At 37.8% G+C, this 25,655-nt stretch overlaps 1 protein-coding gene across 9 annotated transcripts in view; it reads right to left on the reverse strand.

The window, feature by feature from the left end:
• INPP4B (inositol polyphosphate-4-phosphatase type II B) overlaps nt 1-25,655 on the reverse strand; it is a 342,885-nt gene that overhangs the window by 125,409 nt on the left and 191,821 nt on the right. For all 9 annotated transcript variants that reach the window (XM_052816168.1, XM_052816159.1, XM_052816131.1 and 6 more), the window contains 2 exons: nt 11,017-11,067; nt 7,604-7,683 (listed from right to left, as the gene is read on the reverse strand). In XM_052816168.1, coding sequence (XP_052672128.1) covers nt 7,604-7,683; nt 11,017-11,067 — 131 coding nt within the window. The remainder of the gene's footprint in view (nt 1-7,603; nt 7,684-11,016; nt 11,068-25,655) is intronic.

Genomic DNA, 25,655 nt, shown 5'->3' on the forward strand with positions numbered 1-25,655 from the left:
ACACGTAATTCTTCATATTTTACATGTGTCACTACTTCATTTGCTCTAAGCCAAACTCATTAATGACAATAAAGGAACAATTTAAAATGAACCAATTCCAGATAGCCTTGCAATCAAAGAAGCCTACGCTAATTAAAAAAGAATACAAAAGAAAAGTAATGAGGAAGAAGGGTTCAATGTCCAAAGGGTGTTTATGAGCAAAAATACATAATAATTTTGAAATGCATGAGAACAACTTAAGCGTCTTCTCTGAATGAAGAAGATTCCCCTGCGTTGCTACAGCTTAGTGGTTTGACTTAATTTGTTTTCTCCTTCCTGTGTCAAACGAGCAAGCAAACCAGCCTACCTCAACAAAAGGACTGCAGCATTTCCAAGGAGAAGGGGAGTACAACAGATGTTAGCAAATCACATATACCTTTAAAAATCAGAGTAAACGTGCGGCTGTAAGACTGAAAATTTTTCAACAGGTTAATGTGTCCCGATCAAAGTGTCATGTGGATGACCTCATTACTGGGCTGGCTTAAATATGCGACAGCACTTTGCTGTTATCCTGGTCTGAAAGGAAAATGATGCATTCATTTGACTTCCAGAAGCAAAATCCTGCCCACCCTTTTTTTAGGGAACACATTTTTCTAAGGCCAAAGAGACCCGCAAGTCTGAGACAGACTTGCATAAACCAGATCCGATTTAAAATTACATCAGGGTAAATTAAAAGTGTAAACAAACGTTGAGCAAAACAGAGCTCAATTTGCAAATGAACTGATACAAGCCATCAAGGCAAACAAAATAAAAATGGAAATGCCAGTTACATTTTCTCAGTCCTTGTCTCCCTTTCTTTAGAACACTAAATATTCCTCCTCATTGCTGTTACTAGAGGCTTGGCCTCAGTATGGCAGTGATCACTGCATTGCTTGCCTGCACAAGTAGCAATATGTATTTGGAAGCTTCCTCCATACACATTTAAAAAATATGACTAATCTAATTTCACTTTTTATCAATTTTTTCAGTTATTTTCTTCTCAAAATCACTCCTGTTCTGATCTAATATATATGTAATATTATAACCTGAAACATGCAGTATCTGCAAGAGAAGGTAATGCAACAGAATAAAACTAAACAGTGTGACTGCTGCATCGTAGCTGTACTCCTTTCCACATGGAAATATGAAAACACAATTTAAAAAACAAAAAAACCCCCAGTTTCTTTTGAATGTTACAGGCACATAAATCAACGAAGAGCACTACAAATGTCCAGGGAGAAACTGTCATTAGCTGTGTCAGACAGTGTGAATTTAAAATACCACTGGTGCATGAGAGTCTTCAAACAACAGACATGCCATGCATTTAAAACTTTCAAGCAACATCATGAGATTAAAATTTCGTTTGAAAGAAAATTAAAAGTGAGAAACAGAAGTGATGCAGTGGGAAAAATAAAAAAAAACCCTAGCAATCACACTTAAATAAAATAAAAATCTATATTATTTTACTTTGCACTAACAGAAACAGTATTGTGCACACACACACGTATGTACACACTTCATGCCATTTGCCTGGACAGACAGGAAGAGACAATCTCACACATACACACTGTTCAACAGAGCATCAGGAGAATAATTAATTGGTTTTAGGGTACTTCATAATGCATTAGGATAGAATCAGCTTATTTGCTGTAGTTTAATAAAGCTGAAAAGCGCACTCTGCACTCACATGGTGCAGTGAAGACTGTCCCTGCATCAAATTGCTTGCAGTCACGAGGCAAGAGATACTATAGACCCACAGGACAAAGGATTGCACCTTGACAAACCTGCATAGGGACAGCGGGCATGGCGAACACACCAATAAGAACAACAACAAAAAAAGTGTTGATGTGAAGAAGCCCACATAAGGCTCAAACTCTAGCTGGCTTACGGAATTGGAAAATTGCTGATTTGTTTTTTAGCAGCCTGGGACAAGGAGCACCAACCATGTATCTGTCCACAGAGCATCTGCATTTGCAATATGACCAATGAAAAGGAGACAAAGTGTTAGAAGAGTGATTTCTAAACCAGATTTAGAATCCAGTGTCATAGGATGCAGGCTTCAGCAGCAAAGCTGGCAATGTTTCACTCTATCCCTAACCATTTAGTTCAACGTGACTACAAACTGCAGTGCTTACTCCACCTACCACAGCCATAATCCTGTGACAGTCTGCATTCACCTAAGCTGGAGTCACCAATGACCCATCTTCTGATGAACCTTGCGGAGGTGATTCTGAGTGAAACAGTATGTTTTGAAATTTAAAAAAAAATCCTTCTATCAGCGTTAAAAGTAATATTGTTGTTCTTCTCGCTGAGCCAAACCCAGAGACTTTTGAAGCAGTCATGAAATCTGCTCAGGTTTAAAACCACAATTACTTACTAATGCTTCTAATATTAATTTAAAGTTTATTATATGTATGGATTTCCTTACCAACCCAAGTCCTTAAGGATCACCAGGTCAGTATAAGTTCCCTCAAATGGAAAGAGGGAAGGAGCTAGTCAGCACCATCCTGAGCAGCAGGAATATGTGCCCACCTTAATACTTCTGGTGATAAAAGGTTGACCCAGGCATCCAGAGAGAAAGAAGGTAACAAGCTAGCAGTGGAAAAGCAAGTGAGCTAGATGGACTGAGAATAGCAGCCATTTGCCTCCAATGCTGTTCTCATCAAGTTTCATTGCCGCATGTTGAATATGCAAATTTAGGCCCACTAATTGGTTCCCATGGCCATAGCTTTCTTCCAAAAAAAAAAAAAAAAAAAAAAAAATGGCTCAAGAACACAAAGAAAGAGAAGCAGAGTGTGTATTTGCATAGCTACTATGTTAATCATAAATGACAAAGTAACTGCCTGCCTGAAAAGCAAACCGCATGACTTTCAGTCTAGCAGGCAGCCCCTTTCTCCAATGCATAATACACAATAAATGCCATTAGTACAGACTAACATACATATTGTCATAAAATCATTTTCTCCACTGCTGCAATATATTTTGAAATATGCAAGCACAAAACTATTGTACTTGCATAGAAATGTTTATTCTGTGAATTCACAGTGGAGCCTATTGCAACCAATACCATTTTTAAACAAGTCCACTGATAAATAACATTCTGTTGCATTCTAAGGTAAATAAACAAAGTTTTGCACTGTTCAATTCCTTCTCAGTTTTCATGATTTCAATGTACTGTTGATGAAGCTTCATGTCAAAACAAGTTTCACCTCAACTGTATAGGAGGTTTGCCTGGCTTATAAAGCCAGGATGCTGTTCACCTGCTTCCTGGGGTGGATGACATGACATGAAGCAGCCAAGAAACAATTTCAGGATGGAGACCAAGTAAAACTAGTTGAGGGCAGACTTGTACTGAATTTTAATAGGGAAAAGCAGCCAAATATATAGTATTTTATAGTCATCATTTTCTAAAGAAGTTATATGTACATAAATGACTGCAAAAATTAGTGTGCCACTTTCAAATTCTCTGTAGTTAGTTAAACAACGGGAATGTAACTATTACTGAAGTGCAGTTATGTGTCTTCTGGCCCACTGAACAAGATGCTTGGAGGACAGTGGTAGGAGGGAGGGAAGTTGGGGAGACTTTCTTTAATGGAGTCTTGGAGTTATTTTTTTGAACTTTCCAAAAATAACTATGGTTTATTTCCTTTATTTAAAGGAAATAGGTTCAGTCCTGCCCAAGATTAATGAAAATAAGACAGCTAAAACAAGCAGATTGATAGATATTGTCCTAGAGGTCAAATACAGCCACATGTTTAAAGAAAGTCTGTATAGTACCTGACAGACATCCACAGGCACATTCTCTCAGATAATCTGTATAATTTATGCACTACATCCTAGTTCTTGGTTTTGTGTGGTTAGCTCCATCGCTACAAAGTTCCTGCTCGCAGAGGCCAAAGGATCCGAGTGGTATTGATATTACCCTAGTTTCATATTGAAGTAGCCTACTTACACTTTTGTACTCTCTACTAAGAGGAGCATCTCAGACAGATGGACCTTATTTTCACAGAGAGCACAAAAGAGCACTATTATCTTTTTTCTTTGCTGCTTCTTACGTGTAACTTACTGGAAATCATACCAAAATCACCCAAGCTAAAGAGGACCTTCCTGAAAACAGGGCAAACTACCACCACAGGGGAAGCAGCTAATGGAAGTACTAATTGCTAGCTCTTTACAAATGGCCATAAGACCTCAACCAAGCAAAGAAACACATCAGGCTGTTCTTAAAAGAAAGGCATGGCAAAAAGATCCTCTAGACTGAACTTAAAATGTAAATAAAATAAAAAAAAAAACCAAAACAGCATTAATTACTAAAACAGCAATCAGCATACCTAACTCTTATTTACAAAAAAAAAAGGATGTATGCTTGCTTTTTTTTTTTTTAAATTGGATACACTGCAACATATAGTCAATATTAAGAAACATTCTGCTACTGAATATGGCTTTTGTTTTATTCAATAGTCCATTTTATCCTGTTCATCATCACAACCCTATGAGAAAGCTGGAAGCAAGTGGTATTGCATTACCATTACAAAATGAAACATTCAAGGCTATAGAAGGCATTTCTATTTTTATAAATTTCATATTGGAAACTGCAATCCCAAGTCTCTAGTTACTAAATTCCTCTGCCAACATCAGCTGTGTACTTGGTCAGCACTGAAGCAATTCTACAAACTGACCCGTTCAGGTTTTGATGATTAGATATAGGTGCACATATGAACAGTAAACACTGAGCCATCAGTTTAGGGGATCTTTATAGAGAAGAAAGGACAATCAAAATAAAAACTTCTTTTGCAGAGGTTTTGTAACTTGTGTCCCTAATCACTATTAAAGGTATAATGGCAGGGAAAGGGAAAAAATAGAGCATAGTTTGTCAACAGTAAGGAACTGTAGATGTATGCCAGCCCTCCACAACTGAGAAAAATACTAGCATATTCCTTTAAGGACACTTTATATTGTTACATTGTACCTAAGAAAGACAATTGCAAGACATAACAACTGAAAAAAACAGTGAAAAAGTAACCAGATTCTATAATTACTCCAATATTTACAGGGCACACCACAGAGCTATTTCTGGATCCTTTAATCTCTACTTCAGATCTAACAAAGGAGTATCTCAATCACAGGCACTCCCTGGTAAACTTCCACCCAAAGTGTATCAACAAGAATTAAATAGAATTGCATGCTCTGACAAGGCCCTTGGTATATCCCCTATCCTCCTGAGGGATACTAATATAATAGGGCAATTAGAGGAAGGCAAGTTTAGATTACTAGACTGTTCTGGTTAAACTGCCATTGAAGAAATGTGGAGAATTTCTACTGATTTTGTGCAGCTGAATATCCATAATCAGGAAACAATCCCACATTTAAAAGGTTAGGATTTTTTTCCTTTAAAAAAAAAAAAAACAAACCCCAACCAACTAAAGCCTACCATTTAATGTATCTGCAAATTAATTTGAATTGGTATAATATTTGTCTTCTAGTGTTAGCTGCACAAAGAGGACACACAAGACTAAAAATATTAATTAAAAGCAAATCTGAAAAGGCTTAGAGGTTCAGCTGAAACTAACCTGGCAATCTGTCATCTATTCCTTATTAGTTATCCATCTGAACTTTTTGTTTACAGATTAGATGGATTAGATACAAAGCAATTATTCTTTTCACAGTTTTCTGAAACTTTACATTCTGCCAATTATTATGGCACCTGTCAGAGGCATTCTTTCAGATCAAGTTTTCAATAAGTCAATCAGAGAGACAAGGTTTGTCCCAAAGAACTTGAGACAACTTGGAATTCTGTAAGAACAGACTCTTACAAACACTAAGGTGGTATTTGTTTATCTAGCCATACATTTCCATAAAGAACAGTCAGTTCACATTTTATCTGATCTGTTTTGCTTCTTAGAAAACAAAGTTATCTGCTTGTTAGGCACGGCATTTTCTGTGTTTGCGAGAAATTAAAATCAAGGCATTTTGTTAACTTTGCGCTGTAAACTACACACACATATGTAACTACTGTTGTTATAATAGGAAGGCAGGTGCAGTAATAAAACCAAAATACTTCAAGAATTTTCCGTTCCAAAAAATGCAGTGTCCTTGACATAGTGACAGTACCACAGCATCGCTGAATGGGTCGTAATTTGGGCCTTCCGCCAAATCAAGGCTGGCTTCATATGCACAGCATAAAGAATGTAACACAACTTTTCTACAGCACCTATGCACAATATCGCAGGCAGAATATATACCAATGTCTCAGTTTTCCTAGTCACAGCTTCTTTCCTCCCCAAATTTTGCCTATGTAGAAACACGGTGAGTTTGGGCAGTTGCTTTGTGAAGCTTACCTGTACCTACCCCACTAATCCCAAATAAGACTCCATTGTGCTTGCAAAAATCAGCTCAACAAAATCCCTGTGCTATGTAACGTCCCATGAATTCATTCTGAAAATCACCACCTAAAAGGCTTCCCCCTAACCTTCAAAAAGTTTTGATTTGTATCTTGATTCATCTTAAGCCATGCAAGTCAGTATCAGGGGTGAATTTTTTTCTTCAGTGCACAGCTTTAAGAAATATCTGTTCAGCCCAGCCCTAGTTTTTGAACATTGGCTCTGACTCTCCTGCAGATCTGTACCCTGTGTCACTAATTAGAGTTGTACATCACCCTCCCACCACCATTTGAGTTTGGCTGCCTGTAACAATGAGTTTAGGAGACTGCAACCAATTTCACATGACAGAAGCCTTGAGTCATTAGGTCTACCACCTTTAAATAAGCCTAGTAACCAAACCAGCAAACTATACAGTGTTAATTCTTTAAACCACACACACCAAATGAAACTGAGAACCTTATGCTCCTTCTTAAAGGAAACTTTGAAGAACATCCCTTACTTCAAGTTCCCTGCAATTCTTCCATAGGTTATCATACCAAAAAATCACTAAACTTTTCTAATCTGACACATGGCAAGCTCCAGCTTAAAGAATTGGTATTTCATTTTGACTTTGTGCATGGTAGAAATAGAAGCACTTCAAGTTGACATCTAATATACCTGAAGTAATACAGAGTTTCAAACACAGTCAAGCAGCAATCATAAAATCGTAGAATCACTTAGGTTAGAAAAGACCTTTAAGATTGGAGTCCAACTGTAAACCTAACACTGCCAAGTCCACCACTAAACCATGTCCCTAAGTACCACATCTAAATGTCTTTCAAATACCTCCAGGAATGGTGACTCAACCACTTCCCTGGGCAGCCTGTTCCAGTGCTTGAAAACCTTTTCAGTGAAGAAATTTTTCCTAATATCCAATCTAAACCTCCCCTGGCGCAACTTGAGGCCATTTCATCTCATCCTATCGCTCGTTACTTGGGAGAAGAGACCGACACCCACCTCGCTACAACCTCCTTTCAGGTAGTTGTAGAGAGCGATAAGGTCTCCCCTCAGCCTCTTTTTCTCCAGGCTAAACAACCCCAGTTCCCTTAGCCGCTCCTCATAGGACTTGTTCTCTAGATGCTTCACCAGCTTTGCTGCACTTCTTTGGACACAAAATGCTGTGGGTTATTAATTCAACATGGTTTACAACAGAGGAAAACACTTACCTGAGGGTAAGGGTCAACTGTTGCTCCTTTGACTTTACCAAGTCTCCTACTCTAAAAGTTGTACAGCCCAGGAAGCTTCGCTACAAAACAAAGCAGAAAGAGAAGATAACATCTCTATTAATTTTTTTTTAAGTTTTAATTGTTACTTTTTTTGGTCGCACACTTGGAAATCTTTCTTTGGTACCTAGAAAAATATTACATTCCAGTATACTAGTTTGACACACTATCCGGTAGAAATTTTTTATGCACCTGTAGCATGATTATCAGTAAATTATTAACCTCTGGTTTTACAGGCAGGAACCTCTCCCTTTTTTATTAAGAACAGTCTGACAACCTGACAAAATAACAGGTTGTAAAATGTACAGCCACAGGAAAATTTTTGTGCAGTACAAGCATTTGCATCTTCTTCCTGTATTTACAATTTCTAGATTACGAGAAATGCTAAGTTTTCAGTGTTTTAGAAAAGTTGTTCTTGCTATGGTTTTTCCCCAAGCCTTAGGCACTACTATCTATGTATTCCAAATATGAATGTACTTTCTAAGAAGGTATTTCTACACTGAGTTCAGCGCAAGTTTATTAATGGAAATGTTATATTCCTCTAGTTTATGGCAGTGTTTGTAAGTACTTGTTTCCTTTATTTTCATTGTAAGGTGGCCCTATTCATTACAGTACAAGTGCAGAGAAACATGCTAATGAAATTAGAACGTCTAAAGTTAAATGAAGCTATGCCACTGCATCTTTTCCTTCTATCAAAATCACCTTCACACATCATCAAGAAAATAGTGCAGAGGAAAATAAATGCATCTTTTGCATTGTGGTTATTTTTTTAACCTCTGCTCATATTCTGCCGCGCATCGCTAAAATCTCATTTGGCCAACTTGGCCAACAGTAGTATTCTTGCCGTGGGAACAATGGACTACAGCCATCATCTATCCATTTATCTTCCAATTATACAACTCAATATCACTTGCTCTGAATAAATTATAATGAGATCATAAGATTATGTTAAATTTTTGCAAGAAAACATTAAGTACACACAGGTTGTTTTTATTACATTATACTAATTTTACTCTACTGTTGGAATGGCAAAGTAAAACTCCAGGCTAAATTATATATGTTCTTGGATATACACATTAAATAAGAATCAAGTTGCTCTGAGTCAACACAGGCTGCATGCAGAGAGCAACTTTCCTGTTCATGGAAAAAGAGGAGAGAATTTGTTGCTACCGAGAAGCCTAACTTCCTCTCGTAAAAAACCTGCAGCCCGTGCTCTTTCAGGAAGGCCAGCTGGATATTGAGTGTTTGAACACTAACAATAAAGCTCTACAATAAGATAGGTTTTCTTGCATATGAAATGTACAGTTCAACTCACAATTCTCAATTTAGGTAAGCAACAACACTGATCTCCAATTTGGTAAACTAAGTCATCGGTTATTCCTATCAATGACACAGGCTTAGATTTCCTGTGCTTTCGTTGGCACTTAAGCAGCAGAGGAAAAAAGACGCAAGCTGAGAGTCTAGGGAAGGCTAGGAAAACAGTGGATTTGGGAAGTGCTGAACAGGAAATAAGGAAGAAAAAAGGCCTATAGGAAATATATAGAGAAAAAATACCGCGGCCATACAAGCAAAGATCATGGTTAGTTTTCAATGCCAAAATGAAACATGTACTTTTACAAGGAAATACGTCCAGGTGTGACACTGGGTGATGCACAGCCTTGCTAGAGTGAACACACTGACAGTTCTGTCTTCATTTAGATCAGTCAACATGACAGTGTTTATTCACTAAAACGCTGTGGTGGCACGGTTAGCTCAGATTAGTTATCTTGCTACAAGAGCATATCTTTCTTGGTACAATAAGAACACATTCCACAGCACAACATCTATATAGCAGCCTTTATTCTGGCATTTCATGGCATTTGAGTGCTTGTATTTGCATCCTTACCATTTGGAAAGAGGGAGAGGGATATTTAGAATGAAACTGATATAGGTTGGGACACTCGGTGCTTCTTTCTGCAGCACAATAAAACTATAAATCCATTTAAGAACCCTAAGTCGGAGTCCTCATGATCAGGGCTAAGAAGCAATCACACTGCTCTCTTATACAATCTAGGAGCTTTGGTCATTGTACCCACTAACCACCTCTGAGTGTCATATCTAGTTCTCCAGGGTCATGAAATTAAAGGTGAATAATTTTATGGACTTAAAAAATTCTACTTATTTAGCTGTTTCATATTTTTATACTTATTTAGAGTAAGATTTTCTTTGCCTGACAATGCAGTTCAGAGTTATTTGTAAAATTAAATAAAATTGTGGAAGGTCCCATGACCCAAATGAAGAAAGTTATGCTAATGTTCAGGGGGTCTAATTTCAAACAGTGCTGCAGAATACTTTTTTCATACTGATTTAGATACAAATAGTCTACCCTGGGGCCTCAACTGGCAGTCTGCAAACCAATCTAACTTTGCACATGACTTGGAGAGGCTTGAAAAGTAGGCTTTAAACAGAACTGCTGCTGTAATGCTAATTACAGAGTAATATCCCTCTGTAATTTTGCTAGTGGGCTACTTACGATTATAAATCTTAAGATATGTGCCTTGAGTAGTTTGATAAATAATCTCAGCTAGGCAAAGAGAAAAGTCTCTATAATAGCCATATGAAAAGTTGAAACACATTGATTATTTCACTAAGACTGAATTTGCTGCCAAACTACAGATTTTTTTCAAACACTAGCTAAATTCCTGGAAATTATGCCAAGGAAGCCCTGGTAATGCAGGAAAATGAACACTTTAGGCTAAAAATTTTAAAATCCAGTTATTTTAAATGTTTGCATACATAGGTCTGATACCTGCACCAGATGGCGTTTGGTCTTTTATTCAGCTCTAGCAGGACCAACGTTTCCCACTCCCATGAGGTGTCTATATTATCTGGGAGATTCTAGCCTTCTCACACCCAGAAATGACATTCCAGTACCTTTGCCAAAAGTTCTATAGACCTACACAGAAAAATAAGTCCTCCATTTGTCACCAGTGTAATTTCTTAAAGTGAACCCAAAGGCAAATCCTACAGCAGAACATTTTATGCTCTGCACAGGAAAACCAGAAGGCGACAGGCCAGGCTCATTGAGGCAGTACGATTCCAAGCTCTCAATCTCATCCAGACTGCTTGTATGGCAGTAGCAGGAAGTCTAGATAGTTGTGCTTGCCTCAGGATAATTTCAGTTGAATAGGATTTTCAAGAAATATGTGAATGGGATTACATCAGTCACTGAGACTATTACTCCTGCCTTGATTTTTTATTCATTTAACCCAGCTCCTGTTTAGCAGTTAGGCAGAACACCATTTCTCTTCATTGGGTGTCTGTGTCTGCTGATGAGGTGAAAAAAAAAAATCAATTAATGAATAAAAATTGCTTACTCCAACATCTGCTCTTGGTTCCTTGTGATCAGGTAGGACACTGGTGCGGACCTGAGAAAGAAAAAGAAGAAGAAAAAAAGGGAAAAGAAACATTACTTTTTTGTTGTTACTTTCCAAAAAGAATGGGAGAAGTGTTCATGCTTTTTTTCCCTCATACTTTCTACATGTCGAAGGTAAATTTAAAGGGAGATCTATATAATTTAATAACAATTAATAACTTAAGCACAACATCTTCTGGTTCCTGTGGAGAAAGTCTCTCACCACTACCCATTTATCATTCTGAACTTTCCTGATTCTCTAAAGGGGGAAAGGCTGTGCTCAGTTGTTCATTTCCTAAAATCAGACTCTTTGGCTCTAACTTGAACGCCAGAATTCTTCATCTAGAGCTGTTATCTGGGACCAAACTTCTCAACCACAAATGAAAGAACACAGTACATTAAAAAGTATTTTCTCCAAATAAGTATTTGCCTTTGCCAGCTGATCCGCAGCAGACATCCTGATCCCCAACCTCACACAACGTATGGCCCTGTCGCCTCCTACCACTTCCTGAGCACCTTTGAGGTGACAGTTATTTGTAGGCATTCACACAAGGAAAGTCCCTGTATTCTCCCCTACACGGGACCTCTAGTTGTCCCTGCGTTTTCTGTAAGGTGGACCTGCTGTTGCACACAACTACTTTCATTTCACAAGAAAAAGTATGGGACAACCTGACATCCTCTTACTTCTGTATTTCCCACAATACAGTACGGGGGGGGGGGGGGGGGGGGCAGGGACACGGACGATTTAGTGTCTATATAAATTTATTGTTGAATGTTGGTTGAGAACAGAGAACTGATTAAAGAGTAAAAATGAGACAGAAAAAGTGTAAGAAAACCTCTGTAACACCCCTCTAACATGGTCTGCCTGAACCAAAACAGCCCATTGGATCAGCTTGCTGGGAAAAGGATGCCAGCTTCAGCAACACACAAGGGAGGCATGTACTGAGCATTCACATCTGTTCGATTACCTAGCCTAAATAACAGATATCCATTTACAGCATGGCCCCCAAGGACAATTTTTTGGCTTGATTTCAAAGTAAAACTCCAACTCATTTTGCAAATCTGTCAGCAAAAGACTCATTTTGTCCCATGCCCTCAAATGTGTCCCTCAATTCTTTTATTCTAGCTGCAACTTACTGTACAAAAAGAAAACCCTCCTATAAAACAAAGAGAATGTTACTTGTCTGTTATGCTAAATACAACATGTTGTTAGAATGGGCCAACCAAAAATCTACCACAGAGACATGACAAAGTAGAACCACAGCTTTTCTCAGTCAGCTCTTATCCCTTGATTCTCTACAGCGAGAACAATTTTTTTTCCACAAAAGCCTGACTACAGGAAAGAAATACTATAATTAATTTAATGAAGGCCAACATACTTTAGAAATCTGTGGGAGTCCTCATTTGGATGTAATTTTACATTTGGATTTTTTCCACTAATAGAACAGTAGCAACTCTGAGGCATTTGGCTTTCTACAGAATACTAGTACAAAATTTTTAACACAAAATTCATATCTAGAATTTACCTGTAAATACTTCAAGTCACAAATGAAAATAAAATTACTGATATTTCCTTGTTGGTGATACCTGTCTTACCCTTTTGGGGGCTGGGGAAATGGGGGAAATAACTTACAGCAGATTTGTTTCTTAAAAGAAAAGAAGGGGTATCAATGCCAGGCCAAAAATTCAATGTCATTTTAAGATGCTAAAAAGCTGGTCTATATGCTAGCCTCAAACAGGTAACATCTGGCCCAGCATGGAAGTAAGGTATTGCCATTTTCTAAATTATTATGGATATTTATTCAAGAAACATGAACAAATAATTTAAGAATTACCCTTCCTCTTCATCATTGATTTATAGGAAGATGCATTTGTAACCCAGAAGCAGTTCAGCAAGTATTTTAAAAACACATGTAATTGTTTTTCCATGATACTAAGCTGTGCTTTAAAGCAAGAGGAAGCCCAAGTATCTTTTATGATTATTGAAATCAATGGAATCAAACATACACTTAGAATCATAGAATATTCATTCCTTTTTTTGCTGGATAAAGTCTCAATTCAGGAGAATGTATTTCTATTTTTCTGACCCAGCAGCGAAGTGGAAAGGGATGCCAAAACCTGACAAACCTACAGTACAAGGCTTCCATCTAACAAAAACACAATTTGTAATTCCAAATGGAGTTAAATAAGGAAAACAATTCTGTTGCTTGTTTGCAGTTCCAAGTTCAATTTCATTAGTGTCACAATGAAAGGAGAAGAAGTATCCACAGACTTCAGTTTTCAGTTCTAAAATACTTTTTTATTCAGCTACATATTTTTTTGTTTGTTTGTTTTCATTTGGTTTTAACCACTTTATAACCAGTAGTCATACAGCCAAATGTATATAAATACTGCATTCGGTGGGACTGGCATTAGACTGTGCCTCTCTTCTCTCTGAAATATATTTCTTTTGAAAGGAAACTGGATTTTTTGATGCAAGTGTGTGCAATTTTTTTTTTTATTTTTTAGAAACAGTTTTAAAATATTGATTAAAAAGAGAAGTTGTATATGTGTATGTAAATGCATATATGGGAGCTGTAGTCTGGTCCCTTTCATGCTGTCTATTGGTTGAGTTCCCAAACATGCTTAAACTTTCAGAATACTGCAATTATCGGTCCCATTATCAGATGTCCACATAGGCCCAGGCAAGCATCATTACAAAGTCAGACAGTTCACAACCAAATATAAAACACAAGAACTCAGCTCTAGTCCCAATCCACAAAATGAAAGAGGAAAAAACCAAGGAAATAAAAAAAAAAAAAGAGAGAGAAATACAGAGCATTTGAAAGAGCAAATATTCTCCCAGTACATTACCTGATTAAACAAACTGCTGTACTTTTTAAAACCTTGTCATAAACCAACTTTTGCCTAATGGCCCCAGTAGTATACTAAAACAACTACAAAACATAAATGCAAACAAAAAGGCAGATTTTAACCTCAAGCATCCATTATTCTGTTAGAATTTCAGTTTTCTCACTATTTGCTCTAAGTTTTCCTGAGCAAAATGCAAACCTCTGAATCATAGAATCATAGAATCATTTCGGTTGGAAAAGACCTTCAAGATCATCGAGTCCAACCATTAACCATGCCCCCTAAACCATGCCCTGGAGTACCCTGTCCACTCGCTTTTTGAATACCTCCAGGGATGGTGACTCAACCACTTCCCTGGGCAGCCCATTCCAATGTTTGACAACCCTCTCAGTAAAAAAATTTTTCCTAATATCTAACATAAATCTCCCTTGCCTCAACTTGAGGCCATTTCCTCTTGTCCTATCTCCAGACACCTGACAGAAGAGACCTGTGAGTTTATGAATGGTGAGTTTATTCAGAATTGGGGGTAAGACTGAACTTCCCTGGAGTAACACACATTACAGCCTTACCTTCCCAGACAAAAGATGTATGAAGAGATCAGAAAAGACAGACAGACAGACAGCTTGTAACCTAGGTCAAATGCAAAATGTTTATGATGAGTATTCATTCCAGCGATTTAGTTTGTAAAATAATACAGCTATCTTGTATACACCACAGCTTGTTGTACCAGGAAGAACACTAGTGCACTGGAGTGGATACTCATGATACATTTTGTTTTCTTTAAATTTCATATAGAACAATATGCAATGAGTAACTATCCTTACACTTTCTAGTGCATTTATCACAGACATATCCAAGTGTCAAATTTCTCTAGGCATAAATGCTAAATTCAGCTTTAATTAACTGTCCTTTAGTATAAGGCAGCTTTATATGATTAAAAAGAACATTTCTTTCAGTCATTCATGGCAGTCTAAGCCACATCCACGCACATGGTCAAAGTTCAGAAGACTGAATCATTATCATTACTGAAACTTTTGTGCTTGCCCTTAATTAAAGCGTTTGCATTTCAGTTTATGATCAAAGGCCATGTTCGGAAAGCACTTAACTTTTGCAAAGAAATAATGCTAGATCCTTTTCTCAGTTACTCTAGATTTACCTCATCAAATCACCAGTGGCTTCCAATGACTTCCCAGTACTTATTGCTGTCAGCTGCTCAAATGCACTATTCTGTCACCACTGTTACATGCTCCCGGCATCTCACAATACCTAGGTACACACCACATCAGGCAAAGCATATGAGAAGAGAAACTACTGAAAGTAGTCACTGAAAAATTGACTTATACTCTTTTAATATAGCACCTTCTAGGAAGGCATTCACAATTTCACTCTCTCAGTATAATTCTGGCAGTGGTGTAAGAACACAAGAGATGCAGACAGTTTTACCTTTACGTTACCTGGAGGTGCTCTGGCACAGTGACCATGTGCACCTTTCTGTCCCCCCCAGGCCCTTTTGCACAGGAAGGACGCGCTGACCTCTGCTAACACAACCACCACAATTCCACAGACAGCTGCTATGGACAGCCAGTCCTCATCCTCACGACCACCGCCTGCCTGCCAGCCGCTCAGCACCACCCATCAGAGTCGGGGAGTAACTATATTTCATGTAACTTTCCAGTCAAAAAAGTTGTACCCTCATGTGTATGTGGTGGATGAGCTGAAAATGCTGAAATTGTTACTAGGTTCTGCAACAACATCGATCAGCTTTTATAGGATAGATCCCATTCTAGTACATGCAGCAAATTCATTTTTAAAAGAAGATATTGATGAGATGCTGTACATTTACCAGCTATTTATTTTCATCATATAGATTAACAATTTGCTAAATAGTTCAATCAACATAGCATAGTCAGCAAAGTAAAACACTTCCATCAATACTTTGTTGGATACCTGCTTATTGGATGAAGGACAATGCCAATACAGTCATTTTCCACCCTTTAGTGCATAATTATTTCTAAGAGTCCATATAAAGCAAAAAAGAAAATCTTTTCCCAATAGGCACGCATATGGTATTGCAGGGCTTACAGTTCCACTGGGAAAGTTGTTATGCAGAGACAGTAACAAATGATAAAATTAAATGAAAGATGAAAACAAGTAAAGGGAACATAAGCTACATCAACTTTACTGCAACACTTTTGCAGTGCTATAACATATATAATGTTTATTATATAATATATCAATAAAATATAAAATAAAAATTCTAAAATATTTATATTTTTATATATATATATTTCCCTACTATCTACAGTAGGGAAAGTGGGACTTTCCCTACTATATGTATGCCCCTATTATTTGCTGTATACCAAGTGACAGTTTCAGCTGTTTATTTATCTGAAAGGGTCAAATAGAAGGGCAGGCGTATCTGCGTACGGTTGGATACTTTTTATAGGCAGTGTTTGATTGTGACTCTCTAGCAGAGTGTGGAGTCAGAATCATTTGTTTGTGCAGCACTGAGACTATATACTACCTCCGGGCAACACTTTTCAAGAAATAATATGAGGATAACAGAAAATAGGAACTTCTCAGTCTCTAAGAATCATCACAAACTGTTTTTCCTTCCAACTTCTCTACAACTGAATATCTTTCTCTTCTCTGTGCAGGCTGCATCTTTGTACACTTTCTAGAGAAGAGTACCAACTCATGGTACAAGATAAGCACTAAGAGATCCCCCTGAGCAAAGACTGAGGTTAACAGAATTTAACAGCTTATGTAGGTGCACAACTAGGTGTATGAATAATGAGCAGAAAAACACAAAAGCCTCGAGTATTTGATTACAACTAGAGTTTTGTTTGTTTATTTTTACAGCTTGGGCATATGATCAGAATTGCCTTCAAAAAACTCAAACCCACAGTTCAGAAATAACACATTACTTAGGAACTCACTCTGTGTCGAGTGCATCACAAAAAACATGCCACCTCTCCGCAACATCCAAATGGAAGCTGGAATAGACCAAGTGACAGAAAAATCTATACATTATGAGTGCTTTGGAACATGCTACAGAGTCAGATCAGATCCAGCAATGCTTATTAACTCAGCATAATTGCCAGCCATACCAGAGCTGTACCACCTTGCACTGTGCCTCTACACAAAACGATACCAACCGTATCCATACAACGGCCCACTGTCGCTCAGATTCCAGGAGCAGGTTACAGCTTGGGTACAAGGCCTGACTCAGCATGGCTCACAGCTTCAGCTGCTGACACTCAGTCTGCAAATTACCAAACATAACCAAGAACTGACTATACTGAAGATGTGCTAGGAGGAAAAAAGGCAGCTCCTGTTAACGGTCTTTCCCCCACAAAGCACTAAGGTCACAGACACAGCTTCTTCCCCAGTATGCTCCAAGACTGAAACATGCAAAGCTGAAAATCACACATTTGAAACACAGTTATAACAGCCTCCTCATATCTAGGTCTATTCTCTTCCACAGCTATTCATATGATAAATAACTAATCCTTGAAGGCAAAATCCTAAGCGTGATTTATCTCTTGGAGTCAATGTAAATATGAAAAAGCTGTCAAATCTATCCATATAAATCTAAATAATCTTTAATATGTTTCCAGCGTATGCAATGAAAAAAATGGAAGGAAGAAACTGTTTACCTTGTTAATGTAGTACACAGCAGGAGCACTAGATTCAATTTTTTTAACCTATTTGAAACAGCTTTTTTTTCTCCACTGAGAAAGATCTGTCAACTGTAACGTTATGTGAGAGATTAAAAGTGACAAAGAAAAATGGTCTTTATAAATTAGAGATAATTAACATTTTAGTCTTAGCATCATTAAAAATAGATGCTCTTCTGCTACTAGTAATTAATCTGCTCTTTACTGAAACTCGGGGTACAGATACTATGTCAGTATCAGTTGCTGCAGTACATTGCTTTTCAGGGAGAAGAAAAAGCCGTGTATTGCTGCACCCAGTCAACTCTCGGCTAAGAGTTAATGCAGACCTATGCTGCAAAGCATTGTTGTTTTGCACGATGAGATCATCGTCACCCCCTTTGTGAGCAGCTGCTAGCAAAAGATGACCTTTGCACTGTGGTTCCAGTGCATGCAGGTTGCACCCATGAAGAAACACCTACCAGCGATGGTTCAAGCATTGCATGGTCTGAAAGACCATCCGTTCTCAGCTGCAACACATCTTGCCGTGACAGGGAAGCGACGCATCGCTCACCCGCTCAGAGTCCCCCACAGCAGTAAGCGCTGACAGAGGCAGCATCGCATTACAGGTTGGTTGGTTGCTTATTAGTCAACCTGGTTTTTTCAGAGGTCAAGCTTTTGCAATCATTATAATGACCACAGGTAGTGAAATAATGAAACACAGGCTTTTTCCTCCATCTCCCAGGTTTTTTTTTTAACAAAGCCCAACCATGTGAAGAAACCTTCTGTAGTCTTAAATAGCTACTGAATATGCTAGGCGTTTCCTCAGTTATAATTTTTATATAATGTAATGAAGTCCTTAATCATTACAATCAGCCAACAGGCTGGTTGCTCTTCCCCCCCACCCCCATCATAATTTCTGGGAATCACCCCTTTAAAGTCTATTGCATACTAGGAACTATCCACAAAATCTGAAGAGTAAAAATCCCCTTCAAAGTGCTTGTGATGCCTGCTCTTCCCTGCTTGCTTTCACTGTGAAATAAAAGTCACAGAAGGCAAATTCTAGCTTCTGTCAGCAAGCTACTGATGGAGCATTCCTAAATGTTTTTGGCTATTCATTTATATGGGCCAGCCAATGGGGAGTTGTTACTTGCTCAAATCTGAATACCTCAGGCTGATTAGTACAATTCCACTATCCAAAGATCATTGAGACAGACTCCACAAACCAAAAAAAGCAGTTAAATGCAGCCAGGGAAACCCAGATGTTCTGACAAATTACATCCCAAAGAATACTCACTCCAGAATGATTAAGAAAATAGGATATAGAAATAAATATATAGGCTTTTCTCTCACACTTCCCCCTCCCCACCATCTAGTTGTTCCTATAGCTTGAGCAAAACATGACTGATCTGGCAACGTCTCAGTCTGCCTGTTTGAGGATCTTGCTCCCCTGAAGCAGCAGTTCAAGCTAGAATTTCAGGGAAAAATGCCTTCCTAAAATGAAGCATTCAGCACTGCTCACAGGGCCTGAGGCAGCTGGATGGGGAGAGGAATCTCATTTCCATAGGACAATCAGAGAACCTGTGCCAAAAAAACATGCTAGAGAAGCCAAGGAAAGAGCTTGTACTCTAACCAGTTATTTCAGGGGACACTTGAGAGGATACAAGCCAAGGGTGGTGAAAAGCACATACAGTTGTCTGATGAACAGCCAGTCGACACAGTCTCACTTCAGTATATGACGCACAACGTAAATTAAGGCAAATATTGCTGAACCGATCACATGATGAGCTCAACGGCAATATAAAATTACCAGAACACAATCTTCTGCATCAAAACTTGAGTAAAAGTGGCACTGTCTCTGAATATTTGACAAAATGAATTTAAATTCCCATTTTTTCTTTACTGAATAAACAGTCTATTTTTGAGTATGCTAAAATCTGCATTTCATAACTTTTATCTATTGCCATAAAAATTGCATTAAGTTCTTCAGAAATCTTACTGTAAATTAAACATGACACCATTTACACTGATGAGCCAGTTACTTACAAGAAACAAAGTTTATATTTGCATCTAGTATAGGTATTTCCAACACTCCCACTTCCTCGACAGATTGCAACATTTACTCAAATGGCAGAAAGTTATTCAGATATCAAATGGCAGAAGGTTATTCACATGTTAAACACAGAAAAAAAAATCCTGCTTCCTTAAACAAGTCCAAACCATTCAATACTCCATACAAAATATCCCTCAGCCTTCTGACTCACAGGAGCAGCTGAAAATGAGAACTCAGAACTTAAAACCCTCTGCACCTGGAGCAGTCGTTTCCCCAGTACACACCCTCCACCTAAGTTCCCTCTAGAAGCTGACATTATGCCTCTGCCAATACCTGAATGCATTGCCTGCTGGGGGCCTTAAGTTCAGTATTTTGAATCAGTTATTTTTATGTGAGGTATAGCACTAACCAGCTATCAGCTCCCATCGATGCAAAAAATTGTCATAATGTCATGGTTTAACCCCAGCCAGCAACTAAGCACCACGCAGCCACTCACATAAGATTACCCCAAAAGAAAGTTAAAGATTTTACCACCCGTCCGTGTCCCCCCCCTCCCCCGCCTTGTTTTAAGGTAACTTTTTAAAATGAGTTTTTAAATTTTAAAGTGAATACTTCAGAGCAATTCTGCTCAGCCAGTCAGTCTTGACCTTCTTCATTTCCCAAGGGGTGTCCCCCTCAGGGGATGCCAGCAGTGGATTTTCCCCACAGTTACTGCTACACACAGAGCAGCAGTACCACCACCAGAAAGAACTTCTGTGAAGACTTAAAATTAATAACATTGTTTCCCTAAAGTCTGTGCCATATTTACAAGCAGCGCCCATCCATCAGTATTCTGGACATTTGTAGGAGATATTGAAAGAAGCAGAGAAAGCTGCTTCAGCTCTACCGTAGCAAAGAATATGTGTAGAGTACACATTTTCTGACTAACCCCACTCCCCTCAAAAGCGGTCACAAGAGTTTGAAAAGCAATCAAGAGCCTGATATTTTAATAAAAAGAAGTATTAGCAACACAGGGCTGTAAGAACCTCCAGATCATTTGTTTCAATATTTTACTGTCACAGACACCACATAATCAAACCCTCTTCACGCATTTTTGAACTACACCTTGAAATTATCTGAATTTCTTCTCCCATCCTTCTGACTGGAAGGTCATTCCAAAAAATGATTGCTATAATAGTTCAGAGTCATTTTCTAATTTGCAGCCCAGCATTATTCATAGAGAGTTTATACTCATTTGCTCTTCTGCCAACATGGTCTTTTAGCTAAGTAATTATTTTCTGTTCCTCATACTGGTCTCCTGATGTATTCATAAGAAAGGAATCATACGCCCTCTCGTACTTCATTTTCTTAGAATAACAAGCCAAGCTTTTCCAATACACTGTCATACAATAGGCTCTCCATTCCCCAGATCACCCTGTCTGTTCCAGTCCTAATTCATCTTTCTTGAAAACGAATGATTACATTACTGACAGCTTTCCAGAAAAGGCCTAACTTGTGTATACTAAAATGTAGTTCCCTGGATTCGTCTGGGAATCCTGTTTGCCTTTCTCCGCTGCATTAGATCTGCTGCTCAGCCGCCCTTTGATCAACTAATTTGCCTGCGCTGTCCTTCGTGTATTTTGTTTCCAATGCATGAAGTCTTAGTTCATCCAAAAAGTTCACGTTAGTAGAAAATATAGGGTCATGCACTTAGAGACTACTGGTTTTCATCCCATTTCTATTATTCCAGACTGAGTGCGCCTTGAAGCTGCTCCATGGTTTAAGAATTCTCTCAGCTGGCAACCCCTTTTCCCTTAGGAGATTGGGAGCTTTCTGCACACACCGAATTTTTCTCCAGTAAGTGGAAGCTTGAAGGACTCTTACATATATTTCCAGAAAAGCAGGGAAAATAAGATTTGTCAATAAGGATTCTTCTTTTGTTCTTATGACAGTTTGTGATAACATTTAAAAAATATTGGAGGCTAAGGTCTGGTGGTGGTATTACCTAACAGATGGTAATTCACTTCTGGTTTGGGGAAATCTGGGCAAAATTGCTCATCAGATTTACTGTGGTAGAAGGCATAAATGTAGGTTAGACAGATGAGAGGGAGTACATAATTTTTTTTGGGCGTGCTATGAGCTCTATTTTCTTTGCCTTAGTAGACAGGATCTATCTATTAATAGAAGTCCGTTTTAGCAAGCTTATAGCTGTACTTCCCTAGATAACGGCCCTTCCGACCTGTAGAACTGCAGTACTATCATGAGAATGACTATTGTGTCCAAGGCTCCCACATGCTTCATCCGTATTGCTAAAAATCCATGCTTGAGGAGGGCAAGGAATTTTCTCACAGGAACCTCCAGAAGTTCTTGGGAAAATAAACATTCCCAACTGTCCAAATATAAACATCCCCAACTGTCCAAATACAAACATTTCCAAAACTATCTACAAAGAAAAGATGTACAAATTCATTTTTTCATTTGAGAAAACATTTTGTTCTTGGACTAAAACAGTTAAACCTGCATAACTGGAATTAAGTTCTTAAGTACATAAATACTCAAACAAATAACCTACCCGTCAGTCATCTTTAAACAAACAGACAATCTTTGATAGTGCTCTGACCTTTGCACAAGCTCTCTCTCTTCTGAGATGAGAAACTGAAAGGGTTTTTATTTATTTATTTATTAAAGAAATTCACTGCTGGCTTCAGAAATGATTTCAAGACAGATGTCTCTCTCACTATCTAAATTAGTTTCTGCTTTAAAGGCAAGAAGTAGGTATCACTCACAGCAGGTATCACCGTGGGCCTATTTTACTCCACAGCAACCTAAACATAGTTTTGTACCTACAAGACAAGACAAAAAGCAGACATCACACTGTTCCTTTACTTCTCAAAGTTATAACAGAGACAAGTTTATGTTAAGAGTATTTCATTGTTTTATCAGTGAAATTAAATTCATAGTCACTTCCATATAAAATGCACATGACTTTGATCTCAAAACCATTTTACAGAAAGACTGGCTTTCCTCACCTGACTATGTGTCACTGTGCTTAACTGCCATATTAAGATAAACCCTGTTTTTATCCATTACATTGTCTTTTTTTTTTTTAAAAGCATAACTGCAATCTTCAAGACATGGTAATCCTTTTCTATAAGCATGATCAAGCTCTTGCAGAACTCTCAGTTAAAACCAAATAAGCTATGAGCACCCTACTTTCGGACTGGTAAGTAGGGTCAGGAAACTTGATAGTCATGGCTGCCTGTGGTAAGTAATTAAATTCTGATTCTTATGAATCACAAAGTGTGAATAAAGACATTGGGTAAATATTTTTAAGTAATTACTTGTTTCTTTCAGAATTTATATACTGATGATGCAAAAAGATCCCAAGGCTCAGATTAAACACCAAATATATTTAAATATTTTCACTACATAAAAAAGATAATAGATTACTGCTTTTCAGTTTTAGAAAAAGTTAATTTTCTGAGATTGTTTCTATCATGCTTTATCAGCAAATAAACAGAAAATATTAGGAACAGTATTCTTAGCAGAGACATTTAGGTCTGAAATTTGACCATGCTTCTGTTTCTAGAAGTCATTTATAGATTCTTTCTTGCTTTTATCTTGCAACTTCTTATTTGGAAATTCAGCAAGGTAATGTTTTCTGGGAAAGATTGTATCTGTTATTAGATAAGCTGGTATGGGATGGAAAAAACCAGACAACTTTTTTTGGCACATGAAGTCTCCTTCAGGAACTCAAGAAAGCTTGTGCTCCTGAAAACTTGTTTCCTCCATCATATCTGCTTGTCTAACAAAAGGCTACCTACTCCTATAGACCCTTAGACCACCCCCAATTTGCCATAAATTACGTAAGAAAACAGACACTCTTTCTGTGATCTTTTCTGATGTTTCAAAGCCAAGCCATCTCCATTCTAGCCCACCAGACATATTTTCTGTGAGATATCCAAATGTCAGCCACAACACCAAAGCTTATTACATGAAGTTGCCACAACCAGGAGATAGGAAAGTTATAGCACAAACTCCAGTGACAGCTTTCCCCCCTTTCATATTTTACATGCTGCTCTTTCCCTTCCGATGCACAGCATAATTTTTCACTATCACATTCTTTGTTGCTTCCAACAGTGCTCTGCTAAGATGACAGCGCTTGCTGACTCACCCTTCACTTCCTCAGCAAATGACATGAAATACTGTAGGATGCAGAGATTTAAAGTCAGTATCATATCTCAGGATACATACAAATTGACACCAGGAACGGGAATTGGAAATTTCAAGAAGTCATGTATTTCAATGCCACTGAACAGAAACTCCAGTTTTAAAAATACTCTGTCAGTAAACACCCTTAGCTAGTCTTCCAAAACCAGTCAACTCATTAAAAGTCAAGTTGGTCTGGGGAGGTGTATGTCAGTGTGTTATCAACATTCTTCTCCTACTGAACCCAAAACATAACACTATACACCAGCTACAAGAAAGAAAATTAACCATAACCCAGGCAAAACCAGAACAGAGATTCAATTTAATTTGGGTCCAGGTCTAGGTAAACCAGCTTACAGAATATACCTGCATTTTAAATCATTAATAGTTCCCAGAGAGATCAAATTTAATATTAGAAATTCACTAGAAAGTGAGTATACAACAAGAGTAGGGGATAAAAAAAGCACATGCACATTTTAGCAGGAATGATTTTATGTCAGGTAGATTTGATTTCTGTCTAAATAAATCAAAGGAACAGATATATCTTGCCATAGATGATGTAAATTTGCATAACTTAATGGCTGACTACAGATACTGCAACATCTTGAGAAGGACTTTTCAAAACAAGTAGGAGATTCTATCTACTTAATAAACAGCACATAGGCTATACTTCCAAGAAGGCTACGTTAGTAGCCTTACATATCAAAATAATTTTAATTCATCAGCTTCACAGGAATGGCACTAGTTACACTCAAGCACAAGTAATACAGAAAAGCTTAGCAAATACAGGCTTTAGCATAGTGAAGTGGTGTTCGTTTTCACTTTATCCAAGTATAGAGAGAGCAGCCTACAATTTCTCCTCGCTCCTTCCCCCCAACACTCAAGTAGAATCTTGTCCCCTGACACAGGGAATAATTATTTATAAAAGAAAAGCATTTTAATATAAGATGAATTATATGGATGGTAGTTATACATGTAAAAGTATGGTAATCTCTTCAGCTAGAGGACAGGTTGTGATATAGTGCCCTGAATTGCACAGCGTCCTATATGCTGACAGGATGGTGGTAGTTCTAGAAAATTAATGTTTAGAGGTTTCCTCTTCCACAACTCATATCTGAAAGTGAAAAAGATATATGCAACAAAGAATAGCTTATAAGTGAAATAATGTTGTATTCATAGAGCATCTTCCAACTTATACAATAAATTCTGTATAAATGATTACAGACCCTCTGCATCCGACGTGATTATTATAGTAGTTGCCCAAACTCAGTCGTCTTGCAGATGGGCCCTTTAAACAAAAATTAGAAGCAATACAAAACCCCACTGGATAAAACGCATGAATCTTTATCTAACTGATTCTAGTAAGCATATCAAGACATGAAGTAATTTAGCATGAATGTCAAGGCTCATGTGCCTAGTTTACTAATAAAACCCATGCAATTTCCAATGTTAAAAAAGCCACATCCAGCAACTGAATTGTACAATTTCATTCGGAAGCAAACCCCAAAAATAAAACCCCAAAAGCCCAAACCAAAACCACCCACGAACACCCCCTCCCCCAAATTTATTACTTTTATTTCTTATGCTACAGGGAAGCAGTCAGGATGCTTATCTAGAACAATAGTAGCTACATTTACAAATAACAGAAAAAGAATATGAGAATGTAATGAGGGCAATGAATACTGGAGGTATTGGGATGAACTCTGCTTCATGTCTATAATTTATTCCACCTATGAGTGGAACAAATGAGAAGAGGATAAAACAGCTGACAAGAAAGTGGATACATAGAAAATTAAATTCAGAATCAGTCAAGTTAGAGTAGTTATAAGACTTGTGTGTCATACTTGCTCTTCT

The sequence above is a fragment of the Harpia harpyja genome, chromosome 2 (assembly GCF_026419915.1).
Source record: "Harpia harpyja isolate bHarHar1 chromosome 2, bHarHar1 primary haplotype, whole genome shotgun sequence".
NCBI classification, from domain to species: domain Eukaryota; kingdom Metazoa; phylum Chordata; class Aves; order Accipitriformes; family Accipitridae; genus Harpia; species Harpia harpyja.